This window comes from Petaurus breviceps, unplaced genomic scaffold, assembly GCF_028583685.1.
Source record: "Petaurus breviceps papuanus isolate PSGF00001 unplaced genomic scaffold, PetGlider_PUasm1.0 90594, whole genome shotgun sequence".
NCBI lineage: Eukaryota > Metazoa > Chordata > Mammalia > Diprotodontia > Petauridae > Petaurus > Petaurus breviceps.
Window position 1 is genome coordinate 4,205,768 of NW_027187281.1, and position 16,513 is coordinate 4,222,280.

General features: G+C 38.9%; 1 protein-coding gene and 1 long non-coding RNA gene across 2 annotated transcripts; one reads left to right on the plus strand and one right to left on the minus strand.

Annotated features, from left to right (window-relative positions):
- Positions 1-562: 562 nt before the first annotated feature.
- NUDT15 (nudix hydrolase 15) lies at positions 563-10,022 on the minus strand. Its single transcript, XM_069063685.1, has 3 exons — positions 9,847-10,022; positions 4,821-5,017; positions 563-1,498 (listed from the first exon to the last, which is right to left on the minus strand). Exons 1-3 carry the CDS (start codon positions 10,014-10,016, stop codon positions 1,362-1,364), a joined length of 504 nt encoding a protein of 167 aa, XP_068919786.1. The 5' UTR covers positions 10,017-10,022; the 3' UTR covers positions 563-1,361.
- A 160-nt stretch (positions 10,023-10,182) lies between these two features.
- LOC138142596 (uncharacterized) lies at positions 10,183-12,742 on the plus strand. The gene is made up of 2 exons (XR_011163483.1): positions 10,183-10,320; positions 12,284-12,742. It is a non-coding gene; the product is annotated as an uncharacterized lncRNA (long non-coding RNA).
- The last annotated feature ends 3,771 nt before the right edge of the window (positions 12,743-16,513 follow it).

Sequence of the window (16,513 nt, forward strand, 5' to 3'; positions counted from 1 at the left end):
GAAATGATGAATTTGATGATCTTAGGAAAACAGGTAGATTTGCATGAAATAATGAAGAGAGAAACAAGTAGAACCAAGTACAGTAAAAAGCAATATTGTTTTAAGAACAACTTTGAGGGATGGCTAGGTGGCACAGTGAATACAGGACCAGCCCTGGAGTCAGGAGGACCTGAGTTCAAATCTGGCCTCAGACACTTAACACTTACTTGCTGTGTGACCTTGGGCAAGTCACTTAACCCCAACTGCCCTGCCTTCCCTCCTTCAAAAAGCAAAAAAAAAAAAAAAAAAAGGCAAGAACTTTGAGAAACTAAGTCATTTTGACTACTATAAATACCTGAATTAAATACAAAGGACATATGAAGGAAGACTATTTGTACCCAGAGAAAGAACTAATAAATAGAAGTAGACATGTGCGCCGAGTGCGTATGTATACACACACACACGAGTGTCTAATGGAAGCCTTGTCTAGGTTGGGAGGAGGATGGAAGAAAAAAAGAAATTTATATAATAACTGTATTCTATATTTTAAAAGGATAGCAAGTTGTATACAATAGACTGGCAGTTTCATATGCAATCATGTTTTGTTGTTTTATTCCATAAATTAAAAAGAAAATAAAAATGGAAAAGAAAAAAAAGAAAAACACAAGCTTGTTGTTTTTTTTGGTAGTTCTTTCCTAGTTTAAGACTCAAATCCCATTTGAGAAATAAGGTCCCTTTCTGTCTATGGCTCAGGCCTGTCTCATGTAGGAACTGCTATCCTCACAATCACAAAATCTAGACTTGCATTTTAAAACTGCAAAAGCAATCTCCTGAGACAAGTCATTTCCCTGTGTTCTCAATATACTGCTCGGTAGGAGGGACTGTTTTCCATGAATCAGATCACAAGACCACACACCCTGAGCTGAAATGGACCATAAAATTATTTAATCCAATCCTCTCATTTTAGAGACTTCGACCTGGGTTCAAATGTAGCCTCAAACAAACACTTCCTGGCTGTGTGAGCCTCTCATAGTTTTGGCAAATATCCAAAGTTACAATAACAGAAAATGTGCTGACCTGCCTTGTTGGGGGGAAGGTGTGGGACGTTCCCTCATGGGATTTCCAGTCCCAGATACAGGCTCTGTAATGTATATACTCTGAGGTGGCAAACAACCACTAACTTGAAAATGGCTGAGCCCAAGTCTTTCCCACTCTGAGGCCAACTCTTTAATTTCATGTAGCTTTCCTTACTGCTACCAGAATAAATAAGCTACTTCTCTTATATTGGAAGGTTCACTGTTTTCTAGAACATCTGAGGGTTGTTTTTTTTTTTTTGTAGACTCTATGACTTTCTTTACTAAGATGAATTGTGGGCAGGCACTCTATTGATTTCCTCTGTAGCCCACTAGATGATTCAATTCTTCCTTAAAAGGATTGTAGCCTTGTTCCTTTAAACATCGCAAAGCCCAGAAAAGCTGATCTAGTGGAGGGAAATCTTCCCATGGAACCCATTCCCAACCTAGAAAACAGAAAACAAACAAAAAGTAAAATCAGTTGGGAGGAAAAAGATGTTTATGGTGGTGAGTTTACATGTTATTGGAGGGAACACTCAAAAATGCCTAAATAAAATGAAATGGTGATATCATAATTTCACTTAAAGGCACAGAGAAGATTTCTGATTTACATGAGTATCTTAAAGAAATAATTTTTAAAGCAAACTGGCTGAACATGTGATTTTTTTTAGTTAACTTTACTGGGCCCATCTTATTGTAAAAAAGCAGAACATGACTATATGCATTTAATATTTTATAATATTAATTCAAATAATGGCAAAGCAAAATTCCAAAAAATTTTTTTAGAATATAGGTCATCACTTTCATTAAAACCTCAATTTCCTTCATCATCAGTGAATGTAGGGAATTGAAGTGGATGATCTTAAAGTTCTTTTCAGGTCTAAAATTTTATAATTATAGAAATAAACATTTCTTATTATTTTTGTGGTTATAATCTATTGTTCTCAACATAATATGATGACATCTCCATAATAACAGGAAATGATTTCTTGGAAACAATTAAATGGCTAATCACAAATGAAGAACAGTAGAACATCACTTTTCATATCAAAGGAAAAATTTTAAAAACTCAGTTTAGGCAAGATTTGGCTGGATGCGAATCATGGCTAGAATTTGACTCTGAAAGGGTAGATCTTAATAAAACAGAAAAGAATTTTTAAAAAGGAAGAGATGGGAGTGACATTGCATAATACAAATAAAAACTCCTATAAGGGAATCAAGTACCTAAAGAAAGGAAAATGGTAGCTGAGGATAAAAGGGAGAGACAGTGATTCAGTAGTAGAATTACAATGACAATACAGATCATCTGGACAGAAGGAATGAGATGCCAAGTTTAAAAAACTATCCCAAACCTGGCACAAAGGTATATTGTAAGTTTGATGTTTGAATGGTTGAAATTCTCCTTTTGTTAGAGCTCTGCCAAAAGCAGAGTAGCTAAAACATTCATGGCTTGCCTTAATGATAATTTCATTCTTCCAAAGGTGAAAGAAGTGTCAAGGGAAACTGCTATCATGGACCCAATTCTGACCAATTTCAAACTGGTTTACCTGAGTAGAAATAGTAGGAATCCTTGGAACAAATGACTCCCCAGAATTTTTGAGAGAAAAAGATTGAAAACCCAAGTATGATCTAAAATGCACCTTCTATTTTGAGAGAGCAGATATAAAAGGGTTCAAAGAAAGGCAAGCTCTAATAGCTCCTTATTTTGCAGGTAGTAATCAGCCTGAGATTGATGAAACATTCCTAAGAATGAGTTTTGGGAAACACAAGAAGGAATTATGATGATGATATATTAATAAAGGAGCTATCTAAAGAGACCAATTATCAGATTTTTAAAAAAGATGTGAATAGAGGATAGATATGAGTAAGTAAATGAGGATTAATACAAAAAGATAGAATAACTCATCAAGAATTCTATTGAGAGCTAAAAGCCAGAATGTGCTAAAGCAGGTGATGAATGTTAAGCACAACAAAGCTTTTTTTGTGTGTCCCCATTCCCACCCCCCAGCTCTGTTGCAGGCAATGTAAAGATCTAAGAGAAGGAGGAATGCTGTTTAGGATAAATGACATGATGATAATAGGATGCTGAGGAGACTGAACTAGTGAAGTCTTAGTTTGCTCCTGTCTTCTTTACAGAGGATAGAACACAAATGGGTAGCAATCAGCGTCAAGGCAAGATAGGGGAGAGGACTATTAACATAGCTGACCTCGATGAGTTCAGGTCACAAGGTCTAGACAAATTACACGCCGAAGGATGGAGAGAACTAGCACTTGTAGACAACTGTAGACAACTATCACTTGTTGACAATCCCTGGAAGATCTTAGAGAATGAAAGAGGTTCCAAAAGACCAAAAAAAAGGACTAACAATTGTCTCAATTTTCAAAAAAGACAGAGTGAAACCTGCAAATGTTAAGCTGGTGAGATTGTCTGCTATTCCTATTCAGGTGAAAGAAGGCTGGAAAGATAGGAAGGGGCCAGGTTGTGAAGGACTTTAAAGGAGAAACAGAGGACCTTCTGTTCCATCCTAAAGGTAACAGGTAAACGACTGGAAGTTCATGATGCAGGGGGTGACACGGTCAGACCCTCGATTTAGAAAAGGCATCCTGGCAGCTGGATGGAGAATGAATGGGCGTGGGGAGGGGCTTGAGGCAGGGAGACCAGTGAGAAGGCTATGATGGTGCTCTAGGCTGGCTAAACTATTAAGAGCTAGAAGTGAAGGCCTATTTGACAACACCCATTGATTCCTACAGATATCAGAAACAAGGAGCTCAGGCGGCTAGGTGGAACAGTGAATAAAGCGCCAGCCCCAGAGTCAGGAGGACCTGAGCTCGGTCCCAGCCTCAGACACTTAACCCACACAAAAAAACTAGCTGTGTAACCTTGGGCAAGTTACTTAACCCCAATTGCCCTCCAAAAGGCAAAAAAAACAAAAACAAACAAAAAGAAGCAAGGAGCTCATCACCTGTTAATTTTAAGAATGGGGTTTATGTTTTTAGATTTGGAAGAAATTTGGAACTTGGCTCTTCCTGCCATGACTTCAAGATCCATAAAAATAAAATATACAACTTTACTGAAAGGTTACAAATTTAAATATACTTGAATTTAAATTATTAAACTATAGTTTAGCAGCATTAACATATTAATCACACTTGGGCAGTTAGGTGGCACAGTGAATAGAGCACCAGTCCTGAAATCAGAACGACCTGAGTTCAAATGTGGCCTCAGACATTTAACACTTATTAGCCATGTGACATTGGGCAAGTCACTTAACCCCAATTGCCCTGCCTTCCCCCTCCAAAAAGAAAAAAAAAATATATATATATATATATTACCACACTTTAAATCACAATTGAATTCTGCTTAAGCTAATGGTTGGGCTAATGCCTGTCTGTTAAGTACCTGTTTATAGAATCTTTCTTCCTTAGAGTTCAGGGTATGTAACCGTTCAATTTAGGAGGAGGCAGACAAAACATGACCCCCTACATGTTACTCTGACTACAACTCTGTGTGAACAATAAAGTGCTGAATGAGTAGAAACTCTTTATTTGAGTCACAACTCCTCTGTAAGAGGAAGGTACTGCTATCCTTATTTTAGGAGAAGGTAGCTGAGACAAGGATTGAAATAACTGGTTTATAGTCATGACAGTATCTAAAGCAGTGGCAAAAGACAGCAAGACAACTGAGTAATCAGATAAGTAGGCCCATACTCTGCTCACCATTTCATATTCTTATCCCAAAGAATGAAGATTACTACAAATCCAACTTACTTTCATTTTTTTCAGGTTCTATGTTCTTTGGCTCTGAATCATAAGTCATGTCCACTTCTCCTTTCATCAATATGGTGACATAATGGTAATCATCCTTCTCACTGACAGAATTGACAACAGAAGCAAAGCGAACATTTTTCAGGTGAAGAGAAGCTTCTTCCAGGGTTTCCCTCTCAGCACATTCTTCCCAGCTTTCACTGGAAAGATGATAGAAATACACTACGGTGTTCACTTTGATTTACAGAATACTCATTAGATACTTTTAATAAACAGAAACTTTAAAGTACAGCAAGAATCATTATAATTGGTTCAAAAACCTCAAAATGATGCATTCAGCAGGAAACCCACCAAGCCCCTGCCATTCTAGAGTGTAATAAAACAAAGAAAAGCAGGATTTGGAAGTCAGAAAATCAGGGTTCAAAAGGTAGGCCTGCCACTGTATTTATCTTTATTATCCCTCTCTGAGCCTCAGTTTTCCTATATGTAAACTAGGGCCCTACCATTCACCCCATCTCTACCTACTTTGTCTATCTGGGTATTACCATCCATCTGATTGCTGAACTTTCTTTTATATGATGTCTCATTCAATTAATGTGAACTCCTTGAGAGCAGGAATGATCTTTTTTTTTTTTCTACTTGTAACCATAGCACTTACTATGATGCTTACAATATAAAAAGCACTTAATAAATGATTTTTCATTTATTCATTCCATTCAACTATTCTCCCTGCCTCAAATCTCTCTCCATTCCCAATCCATCTTCTACATAGCTACCCAAAGAGACTTTCATAAAGTCATACCCCTACTCAACAACCCCAATGGCTACCAATTACCTCTAGGATTAAATATAAACTCCTCAGTTTGCCCCTTCCTAACTTTCTCCCCTTAACACACATTATAGTCTAGGCAAACTGGCCTTCTTCCTTTGTCAGACACATGACCCTTGATCTCCTATCATGCCTGGCCACTGGTTCCCACCCATGTGTAGCAGCAAGCACCCCAGCATCCCCAGGGTGGCTGCTCACACAGGTTCTTAGATCTGCTTTGATAAAGGAAAGCAACTCAAAATGGGTTAACAAGCTTACTTTAATCAGTCAAACACATATCGTTTACCTAGTTCAGGGGAAAAGGGTCAGCACCCCGAACTTCAGAATATACAGACAGAATTATCAAGACAGAAACAGATCAAGTAGACAGATTTCAGATTTCAAAATGTCTAACCATTACATCCATACCCAATCAACATCTGGGTTTCAAAGGGGGGGGGAAGGGTTGGGGGGGCCCCTCTGGACAACGGCTTCCCAGAAACCAGATCAGAACACTTCTCAAAATGAGCCCCCAAACAAAGCTACACATCAGGGCTTATATAGCCTTCTCCTGGCTCAGAGAATGTAACAACCTTTTTGACTCACTGGCCAATCAAGAAGTATCTACTGAAAAACAAGCCTCCCACCCCAGGCTCCAGGTGCACTTTAGCCTAGGGGCAGGGAAGATCTTACAAATTTACATTCCCATTACACCATGGCTGGAGTGTACCTTCTCATCCTCTTAGAATCCCTACCTTCTTTCAAGATTCAGCTCAATGCCACTATATGAAGCCTTTTCAAATCCCCCTGTCCCTGTCAGCTGCTAGTGAAAATTAAATTATCTTCTATTTTGTGTATACCTCTCTATACATACATGTTGTCTTACCTAACTAGCCCACATACTCCTTTAGGTAAGAGTTTTTTTCACTTCTGTGCTTGCATCTGGAGTGATTAGCACACAATAGGCACTAAATAAAAGCCTGCTGATCTACAGGTATATTTAATTATTTTTAAAATGCCCTTTGTCATGTTAAGAGTTTACTATGAGGTAAACCAAATATGTTATTAATCTGATAAGGCAAGTAGTGTTCCCTAAAGGACACTGATGAATAGCCATTATGCTAGTGTATACATGTATATATCTGTAAATAGATATAGATAGGTATATATACACACACATGTATATGTATATATGTCTGTAGACATATATGTATATATACACACCTATACATACAGATATATCTTAGATTTTGTGGACAATTCATCTTCATCTCTAGTCTCTAATAATTAAGGAAGATATTGCTTCTGGCAAAAAGGTCTCTATAGCTTCACTATTAATATTATACATCTTTAAAGCTCATCTGATTAACTTCTAGATTCAATCTCTAGGGAGGTAGTGATAAATTATTACAGCTTTCTATATTAAAACTGGTTTAAATAGTCCAATTTGAAAAAGAAATCAAGTTTTTAGAATCATCAACCTTACAATATTCATTTAAGTCAATACCCAGAAACAACTCAATGAGCAAGTCACCTTCGCCTTTCTATTATTGTAACTGTCCACTGCAAAGTTAAATTGAATGATTCCTGGGCCAGCCTAACTGACTATACAGAGATTAGGATTAATTCTTTGTGAGTGAGACTAAATAATTTTAGTTCATCAGTCAGAGATAAACATTAGAGCTGGAAGGAAACTGAAAGATCATCCAGTACAAACCTTTTACTTTACACATAAACTATAGCCCAAAGTTCAGTAATCAATCAATCAACATTTATTAAGCACCAGGTCCTGTGCTAAGTGCTGGTGATACAAAAAGAGGCAAAAGACAGTTCTTGCCCTCAAGGAGCTTACAGTTTAATGGTGGAGCCAAGATGCCAACAAACAGATACAAAGCAAGCTATATAAAGGATAAGTAGGTGATCATTAACAGAGAGTAGGCATTGGAATTAGAAGTTCTGAGGAAGGCTTCTTGCAGTAGGTGGGATTTTAACAAGGACTTAAAGGAAGTCATCCAGGTCAGTGATCAAAATACAGGAGGGAGTGCATTCCTGACCTGTGACATCCAGAGAGAATGCCTGAAACTGAGAGGTGGAGCCTCTTGTTTGTGGAACAACCAGGAGGCCACTGGATCAAAGAGTATGTGGAGGAGGAAGGTGTAAGAATACTGGAAAGGTAGGAGGGGCATAGGTTATGAAGTGATTTAACCTCCTAGTTTGGATTCAGAGGGCAGAACTAGAAGCAATTCCTAGAAGCTACCGAGAGGCATACTTAGGCTTAACTAAAGGAAAAATCTCTTCACAATGACAGCTGTTCCAAAGTGGAATGGGCTGCCTGAGGAGGTCATGGGTCCCTGTGTGTCCACTGGAGGTCCTTCAAGCAAAGGCTAGCTGATTACTTGTAACCTAAACCCTGGGCCTTGACATCCTCCTGGCCCCATATGCTCTAGAGACTTCCAGGCCCTTCTTTCACGTTATCTCCTTCAGTTAGAGTGTGAGCTCCCTGACAGCAGGTATTGTCTCAATCTATTTCTATCTCCAAAAGTTAGCACACTTCTTGGCACGTAGTAAGAGCTTAGTAAATGCTTTTTTTCATTCATTTACCATTTTCTGAAAAATGGATGGAAAGCCTGTTAAGAAAAACTTCAAAAGTCAAAGGTTAACTTTCCCAAAGGAAAGTACATTTAGACATCTTTCTTATGACTAGGCTACCTTCTGCACATTCAAGGCTCTCTACAATCTTGACCCTCCCTCTCTGTCTATGTATATCTGATAGTATTCTCTTCTAGAGTAGTACCAATAATTACCTAAAGTGACTGCTGTCCTAAATACCTGCCCCACACCTTCTTCCTTCTGCTCCCCTCACTATACCTGAAATGCCCTTCAGATCATGAAGGATCATTGAATGGGTCATAGTTCTTGCAGCTTTCAAAGGTGTTTCCCAGTTGTGCCCATTGTATAACTCTCCAGAGGTTGGCATAGTGCTGCCAACATAGGGCTTAGAGGCTTTATTTCATCCATCTCATTTAACAATAGGAAGCAGAGTTATTTCAACAGGAGTAACACATCTAAAAGTAAGTGGCTCAGTGGATAGAACATTTGGCCCAGAGTTGGAAAGTCCTGAGTTCAAATTTGAGCTCAGGTGCTTTGTAGCTGTGAGACCCTGGGCAAGTCACTTAACCTGTTTGCCTTTAAAGAAGGAAATAGCACCAGGAAAATTTCAACAAGGATCGAACAACATGATGTCAGGCATCATCTTTTTAAAATCATTAATACTCACATATGGGGTGGCTAGATGGCGCAGTGAATAGAGTACTGGCCCTGGAGTCAGGAAGACCTGAGTTCAAATCCGGCCTCAGACACTTAACACTTACTAGCTGTGTGACCTTGGATAAGTCACTTAACCCCAGTTGCCCTGCCTTCCCCCCTCCAAAAAGTAAAAGAAAAAAAATTAATAATCCTTATATACTCTATTACTAATTACTAATATATACTATATTATTAATACATTCGTTGTATCAGTAATATTAGTTATAATTAGTTATTTGTATATAGTTAAGATATTAAATTATTAGTAATGCTATTAATGAATTACTTATACTATATTATAATACTTAATATGTGCTAGGCATTGTATTTACTGCTTTACAATTAAGAATAATAGCTAACACGTGCTTACTATGTGCCAAGCAATTAATAATAATAACTGATAATAGTTAACATTTATACAGCTTTTACCTACAGGCAGGGCAGTGAGGTGGTGCAGTGGATAGAGCGCCGCCGGGCCTAGAATAAGGAAAACCTGAGCTCACATCAGACCTCCGACACGAACTGTGTGACCCTAGGCAAGTCACTTATCCCTATTTGCCTCAGTTCCCTCGTGTGTAGAATGGCCTCGAGAAAGAAATGGAAAACCATCCCGAAGAACTAGGACACAACTGAAACGACCGAACTGCAACCCAATACGGTAAATTATTCTAGCCCAGTGGAAATCTGCAGTGGGAATTCAAATAACGCTACCAAGTTGGGAAGAACGACTCTTTACATTAACTGGTTAGTGAATGAAAACCAAACTCCCTTAGAACTTTCAAGCTCCCCCAACAGCTGTCAGCCTAACCCCGCCCAGCCCTCACTCCTCTCAGCGCGAGGCGCTGACGTCAGAGTAAGTTGTAATACCCGCGCCGGAAACAGCGCGTCGGGAGAAACTCGCCGGAAGCAACTCACCCGAATTCCAAGTGACCCCCGGGGAGCTGGAAAGTGCCGGCTCCAACGGACCCTTTCCTTTTCCCCAGCAGAACGCATTGAGGGTGCTTGGAGCTCGTAATCACCACCCCGACACCGACCCCCGGCCGCCTCCGCAGTCGGCCTGATTCTTTGCTGGTGCCCGGATCCATGCTTACGGTGCCATTGGAGGCAGCACCTCCGGAAGTGACGTTTACGGTTCTCACCAATCGCGTCCCTAGCGGCTCGCGCGGGTGTTGTGCCCTCCACTGGCGCACTAGTAGAGCCTGGATCTCGGCGTCTAAGGTTGCAGGTGTCGTGGAAAGGACGTCAAGCTCGCGGTCCGGAAAGGAGTATTTTCCCCAGAGGACGTGGGGTAGCGGCAATCGTCACGGGCCTTTCCTTTGACCCTCATGTTTTCCCCGCTCATCCTTAGGTGTGGATATTAAGTTCTAGGAGTGCTTCAGGCCCTTAAAGGTGAGGAAACTGAGGCTTAGAGACATTGAATGACTTTCCCAAGGTCCTACCACCGGTAAATGCTTGAACAAGCTGAGGTCTGTTCTAATTTCAAGCCCTGGGTTCTTTTTATCCTGTCATTATCCCAAATATCCCTCTTCTCTCCTCTCTCCCTGGTGGGGTACAGGCTCTGGGAACCCTCTTGAACTCTCCTTGAATCTTCTCACTGGATGAGGCGTTTGCCTGAGGCCATAGGCTTAGAGCTTCCCACTCCCCCCCCCCCATCCCATTCGGCTACTGGCCACTCCCATCAAGATCCTCCTTCCATTAGATCTTCAGTCACCCCAGGGTACTGGTCATTCCCATCAAGATTTGACCACTAGACACCCCAGGCTACTGACCACTCCCAAAAGACCATCCCTGGAATCCCCAGACTACCAGGCCACCCCTGGATTCTTCCCTCAGTTTTCCTATATATAAGATCCATCATGCCTCCATGAAAGTGCTTGGATTCAATCTAACTCATCTAGCTTGAGATTCAATCTGGCCCCCTTGTCAACACAAGTGTCACAAATGCTTAGGCTCCTTAAGAGTCTACCCAGTATGGTGAATCTTTAATAAACTTTATTTTACTTTGAGAGAAGGTTTGAGTTTAATTCATTCGGGCAGGACCTGGTTAGCACCCCTAGACCTCAATGTCCCCATCCCCACCTTCACTATTACTGTAGAGGCAATGCCATCCTCCCAGTTCCTGAGGCTTTTACAGTCAAGGAGTCATCCTGCATTCCTCATTATCTTCTATCTCTCTCCCCCTTCCCCCCCCCATCCATGCTGTTGCCAAGGCCTGTAAGTTTCACTTTGGCAATATCTCTGGAATATACATACACCTCCTGTCTCTGACATTGCCACCATTCTAGTGCTGGCCCTCAGAGCCTCACACCTGGACTATTGCAGTAGCTTGTTGGTGAGTCGGCCTGCCTCAAGCCTCTCCCCATTCCAATCCATTCTCCAGCCCCCAGAGCGATTTTCCTGAAACCCAGCTCCCCTTTTGTCACCCCATTCATATTCAATTCTGGTGGCTTCCTATTGCCTCCAGGAGCAAATAGAAGATTCTCTGTTTGGCTTTCTGAACGCTTCATAACCTAGCCCCCTCCTGCCTTTCCAGCCTTCAGGCCAATAGCAGTCACACTTTTGATGTTCCACAAACAAAAGTCTTGGCTTTGAGGATTTTCTCTAGCTGGTTCTCCATGCTCTCCCTTCCTCCCATCTGCCTACTGACCTCCCTAGCTTACTTTACTCCCTCCTGAAATAACTTTTTTTAACTGGAAGTCTTCATCAGTCTTTCTTAATTCTAGTGCCTTCTCTCTGTTAATTATGACCTACTTATCCTGTATATAACTTGCTTAGAATATATTTATTTGCATGTTGTCTCCTCATTAAATTGTAAATTCCTTGAGGGCAGATACTGTCTTTTGCCTTCTTTTTTCTCCCCAGTGCTTAGCACCTGGTACATAGTAAATGCTCCATAAGTGTTTAATGACTGATTGACTAATAGACACTGTTTATTCCATTGGAGGCAGAGTAGAAAAAATAGAATGGAAAGTTGAGGTGAATTCTCCAAAACTTTATCATACATAGTCATGATACTACTCAACTCACAGGATTGCAATAATAGCTAATGCTTATTTAGTGCTTTAAGATTTGCAAAACTCTTTATATGTTACCTGATTTGTTCCTCACAACAACCCCATAGAATAGATGCTCTTATCTCCATTTTACAGATGAGGACTGAGAAAATGCCATAAGATTTGACTATTGAAAATATTAAGGCAGCCAGTTGACACATTGGATGAAATGCTAGACCTGGAATCAGGGAAACTCCTCTTTTGTCAGTTCAAATCTGGTCTCAGACTTTTTTGGGGGGGGGAGGGGGAGGCTTAGGAGGCATCTAATAAATATATCATTTCATCCTCCTGTTTTACAGATGAGGAAACTAGTCTAATCTCATTTTAAGAGACACGGGAAGAGCAGCCACCACCATGGAGGAATATTAGCCCCACCATGAAGAGATTGGCTTCAATGCTGATGAAGCACACCATGTTGTGAAACTGTATAGATGTTGTATTGGGTGGTGTGGATTATAATTAGAATAATGTCAACCAGGGGACTACAGCTATAGTGGAACAATCCTTAACACATTTGGTAAAGGTAGGGAAGACACATAAATATGTAGTTACTTGTGCAGTGGTTTACACACAGCCAGCTTATGTTTTTGGGATACCACATCTGATGGAACCTGTACTGTAAGATGGGAGAATCAAACTATGAACTGTATCGTCAATGTTTTCGCCATTACTATTCTGTAACTAAATGGAAATATTATACCAGTGACTTTACATAAGAAATTATCAAAATGTTTTTGAATAAACTATTCATAACATTATTTAATTATCTTATTTTTGTGCTAAAAGTGAAAGTGTGCAATTGGCTTCAGAACAGTAAAAATTGAATGTTGTAATTAAGTAATCTTAGAGCTCAAAGCATACTTTAATTAAACATTTGCTTAGTTTAAAGAAAAATATCAAATCCAGAAAAATAAGACATTAAAATGTCTAAATACTTTATTTATATTTGCACCAGTCTTCCATTAACACTCCATATCCAGGGAGATGGAGGAATTAAGTTTGTGATGATAAAGTTCTCTTGAGTTGGAAAAAATAGAATTCTACCTGCATAAGTCTGTAAAAATTAACCCATGTTATTAGTTCAGTAATCATCTGTGCCTCATTTGGTTATACATTCAAGATACTGTAAGTATTATATACTTTTCTTTTTTATCAAGTACTATTATATAGTAACTAGAATTAATTTTTAGAAGTAACTATTTAATGATTTATTGCCTTTTATTTCAAAATTCCAAGTTAACAATTGAATAATATTGGTGGATTGATTTCTGTAGCCCAATAAAGTTCACCATAGAATAACAGATATACTGATTCAATAATAATTGTCTTTCATATCATTCATTCTATGTTCAACAAATAATAATTGATCACCCACTATGTATAGCATCCTGTTTAGTTGCTACATTGTGGGTGTCTTCCTCCCTGTTTGGACACTGTAGTATTTATAATTTGGGTTGTGGACATGGGAATAAAACCATTTGGTCCACAATTTAGAGCATATAAAACAGTGGCATTGAATTAATTTTAAGAGAAAAATAAAATGAGCAGAAGCCATGCAAAAGTTAGCTAAATTAAGTTCTTACTATAAGTAGATTTTATTTGCCATTGTGGACATAACTTAGAGAAATATTTAAAGAAAGGATAAATAGGCACATTTAATTTTGTTCTTAGTTTCATAACTAGTAAGTTGTATTTATTGTTCTGATTATTAACTGGCATTTGTAAGTCACCTATATGATGTTTAAAATATATAGAGTAAGTTATAAATGTAAAGTGTACATTCATTAGGTTATGTAATAACTCAGGGTTTATGAAATTAGTGAAATATATTGAGAAGTAAAGACTTTAAATTAGTATACACACAGCTGGGCTACCAAATGCAAAGTCAGTCTGCTGTCTAAACAAGAAAATGAGATTATAAATAGAAATAGTCTTTTAAGACTGTTTAAGTCTGTAGAGTGAACTAATTGAATTTTTGAAGAAAGGCTAAATGATAATATAGTAAATATTAATGGAGCATAAGGTGTTGATATTTGCATGTTTGTATTTTAGCTATATGACAGTTTAAGAACTTAAGATGAATATTTGAAAAAGATAAGTTCAGTTTAAATGTAGTAGTATACCTCTTGGTACATCAAAATTTATCTCATAACTATTACTTTGATGCTGTTTTTTTTGCACTTGAAGATTGTACTAGAGTGATCAAAGCACTAGTGTAACTGAGTAATGTTCTTGAATCTCAGTTTCTTAAAAAATAATCGCAGAAACATATGCCTTGTGAAATCATGTTTTAAAGAATTTGCTTGATAATCTTTCTGTAGCTAAAAGATAATAAAGATTGTTTGCCAGAGAGAGAGAGAGAGAAGGGAACTCAGAGAACCAAAAGACCTTGCCCAAGATCATACCAATCAGTCAATAAACATTTATAAAGCACCTTATTATGTGCTTAAGGCACAAAAAGCATTGGGCCTAGAGTTGAGAAGACCTAAATTCAAATCCATTCTCAGAAACTATTGAGCTGTGGGACTCTAGGCAAGCCTGTTAACCTCTGTTTGCCTTAATCTACTGGAGAAGGAAATGGCATCAGGAAGAATCAGATCCCACTGAACAACAGCCATGTGCCAGGCACTGTGGTAAGCCTTTTAAAATAATTAACAACAATATTTATATAGCATATGCAAAATATAGGCCTTGTCTTCAAGGAGCTTATAATCTAGTGGGGTACACAACATGCAAACAATTATGTACCAGCAAGCTACATACAGGATAAAGAGGAAAGAGAGAAAGCACTGGAATTAGGAGGGATCTGGAAACGTTCTCTGTAGAAGGTCATTTTATCTGGGATGTGGAGAAAACAAGGGAAGGTGTAGAGGAAGAAGGAGTGCATTCTCATTGTGCATCTTGCCTCATCGATAATGGTAGAGTAACTCAGCTCTTGTTTTTTTCCCTTAGGAGAATGAACTTTGAACTAGAAAGGATAGAACAAATATAGCTTATCATTATTTGATTGCCTAGGTAAATAGATAAATAGTAATAAGGCTTCTAACTACCTTTGATGAGTTCATGTTACCAGTCACAGATGAAATACATCCCAAGAAAATTAAAGACCTTGCTGATGTGAATGCTGACCCACTTTAGATTATATTAAAAGTGATGGAACGTGCCCTAGGATTGAAGGACATATATTTTCCTATTTTCAAAAAGTAGAAACAGCGTGCTTTAAACCATAGGTTGCAGGTTCCCCACCCCTGACCTAAAGAAAGATGGTAACCCCAGGTATTCTTTTAAATTTGTTCTTAAAAAGGAAAAAAAAAGAGGTGGTTCTACAAAACCAATAGACGTCTCTGTCTGACGAGAGATGCAATATCATACATGATATCACATTCCCCTACTTCTGTAATGAAGGGAGGAAGGTACAGTTTCTTATCTCTTCTCTGGAATCAGGCATGGTGTTTATAATTGCTTTGTTCGGTTTTGCTTTATTGTTCCTTTTTAAATTGTTATAGTCTTTGGGTATGTTGCTTTCCTAGTTCTACTTCATTGTGTATCAGTTCATACAAATCTCAAGCTAATCTATATTATTCTTATTTGTCATTTCTTATTGCGCATTACTATTCCATTACTTTTATGTTCCAAAATTTGGTTAGCCATTCCCCAATCCATGGGCATTTATGTAATTTCCAGTTTTTTGCTATTCCTGAGAATGTTATGAGCATATTTTAGCACATATGGAACTTTTCCTTCTATGTCCTTATAAGCCCTGGTAACCTAAAAAACTGCCCAGTGGACCCCCGAGGGACTGTTCAGTCCAAGTAGTAGAAGGAAAAGAGGACAGACTATGGATCACCATGACCTAGTCTAGTGTTAGTGGTAGAGATCTGTTAGAAGATGATTAAAGCACAATTATGTTCAGGACTCCTAGATACTTTCATGAAGGCAAAGATTGATGATAACTGTACAAGGGATAGAATGCAGAGCAGAGGCACGCTGTCCTTCTCATTGATTTAGCTGCAAGGATGTCACAACATACAGGACAACAAAACTGTAAGTAAGGTAGATTTTAGTGTAAGTAAGGTGGATTTTAGTGTGTGTAAAGTGAATTTTCATTAGAGTTGTTTCCCAGCATCCCTAGCCAACAATTTCTTGTTCCCAGATTAGATGTGAGTTCCCATAGCTGTGGTTCAAAATATCTCCATCATGTTTGCACAGCATTACATAATGATATAAATATAAACATCCACTGCTGTTGCACAGTGAGATACAGGGATGAGGCAATGTAAGCTTGTGAAGCTATTGCTGGCAGTATGCCTTCTTTGTCTGTTACCCCAATAAAGTAGGTGGTCATTGATCAGTGAATAGGGAACCTTAGGGTTGAATGCACAAATGCTGTGTGTTCCTCAACTGGCCCCCATTGAGGCTTAGGGGGAGCCTTAGGGTTGAGTGCACAGAAGCTGTGCATGCCTTGATCAGCCCTCATCAAGGCTTGAGGGGAATCTTTGCCTCAACTGGTCTCCACTGAGATTTGAGGG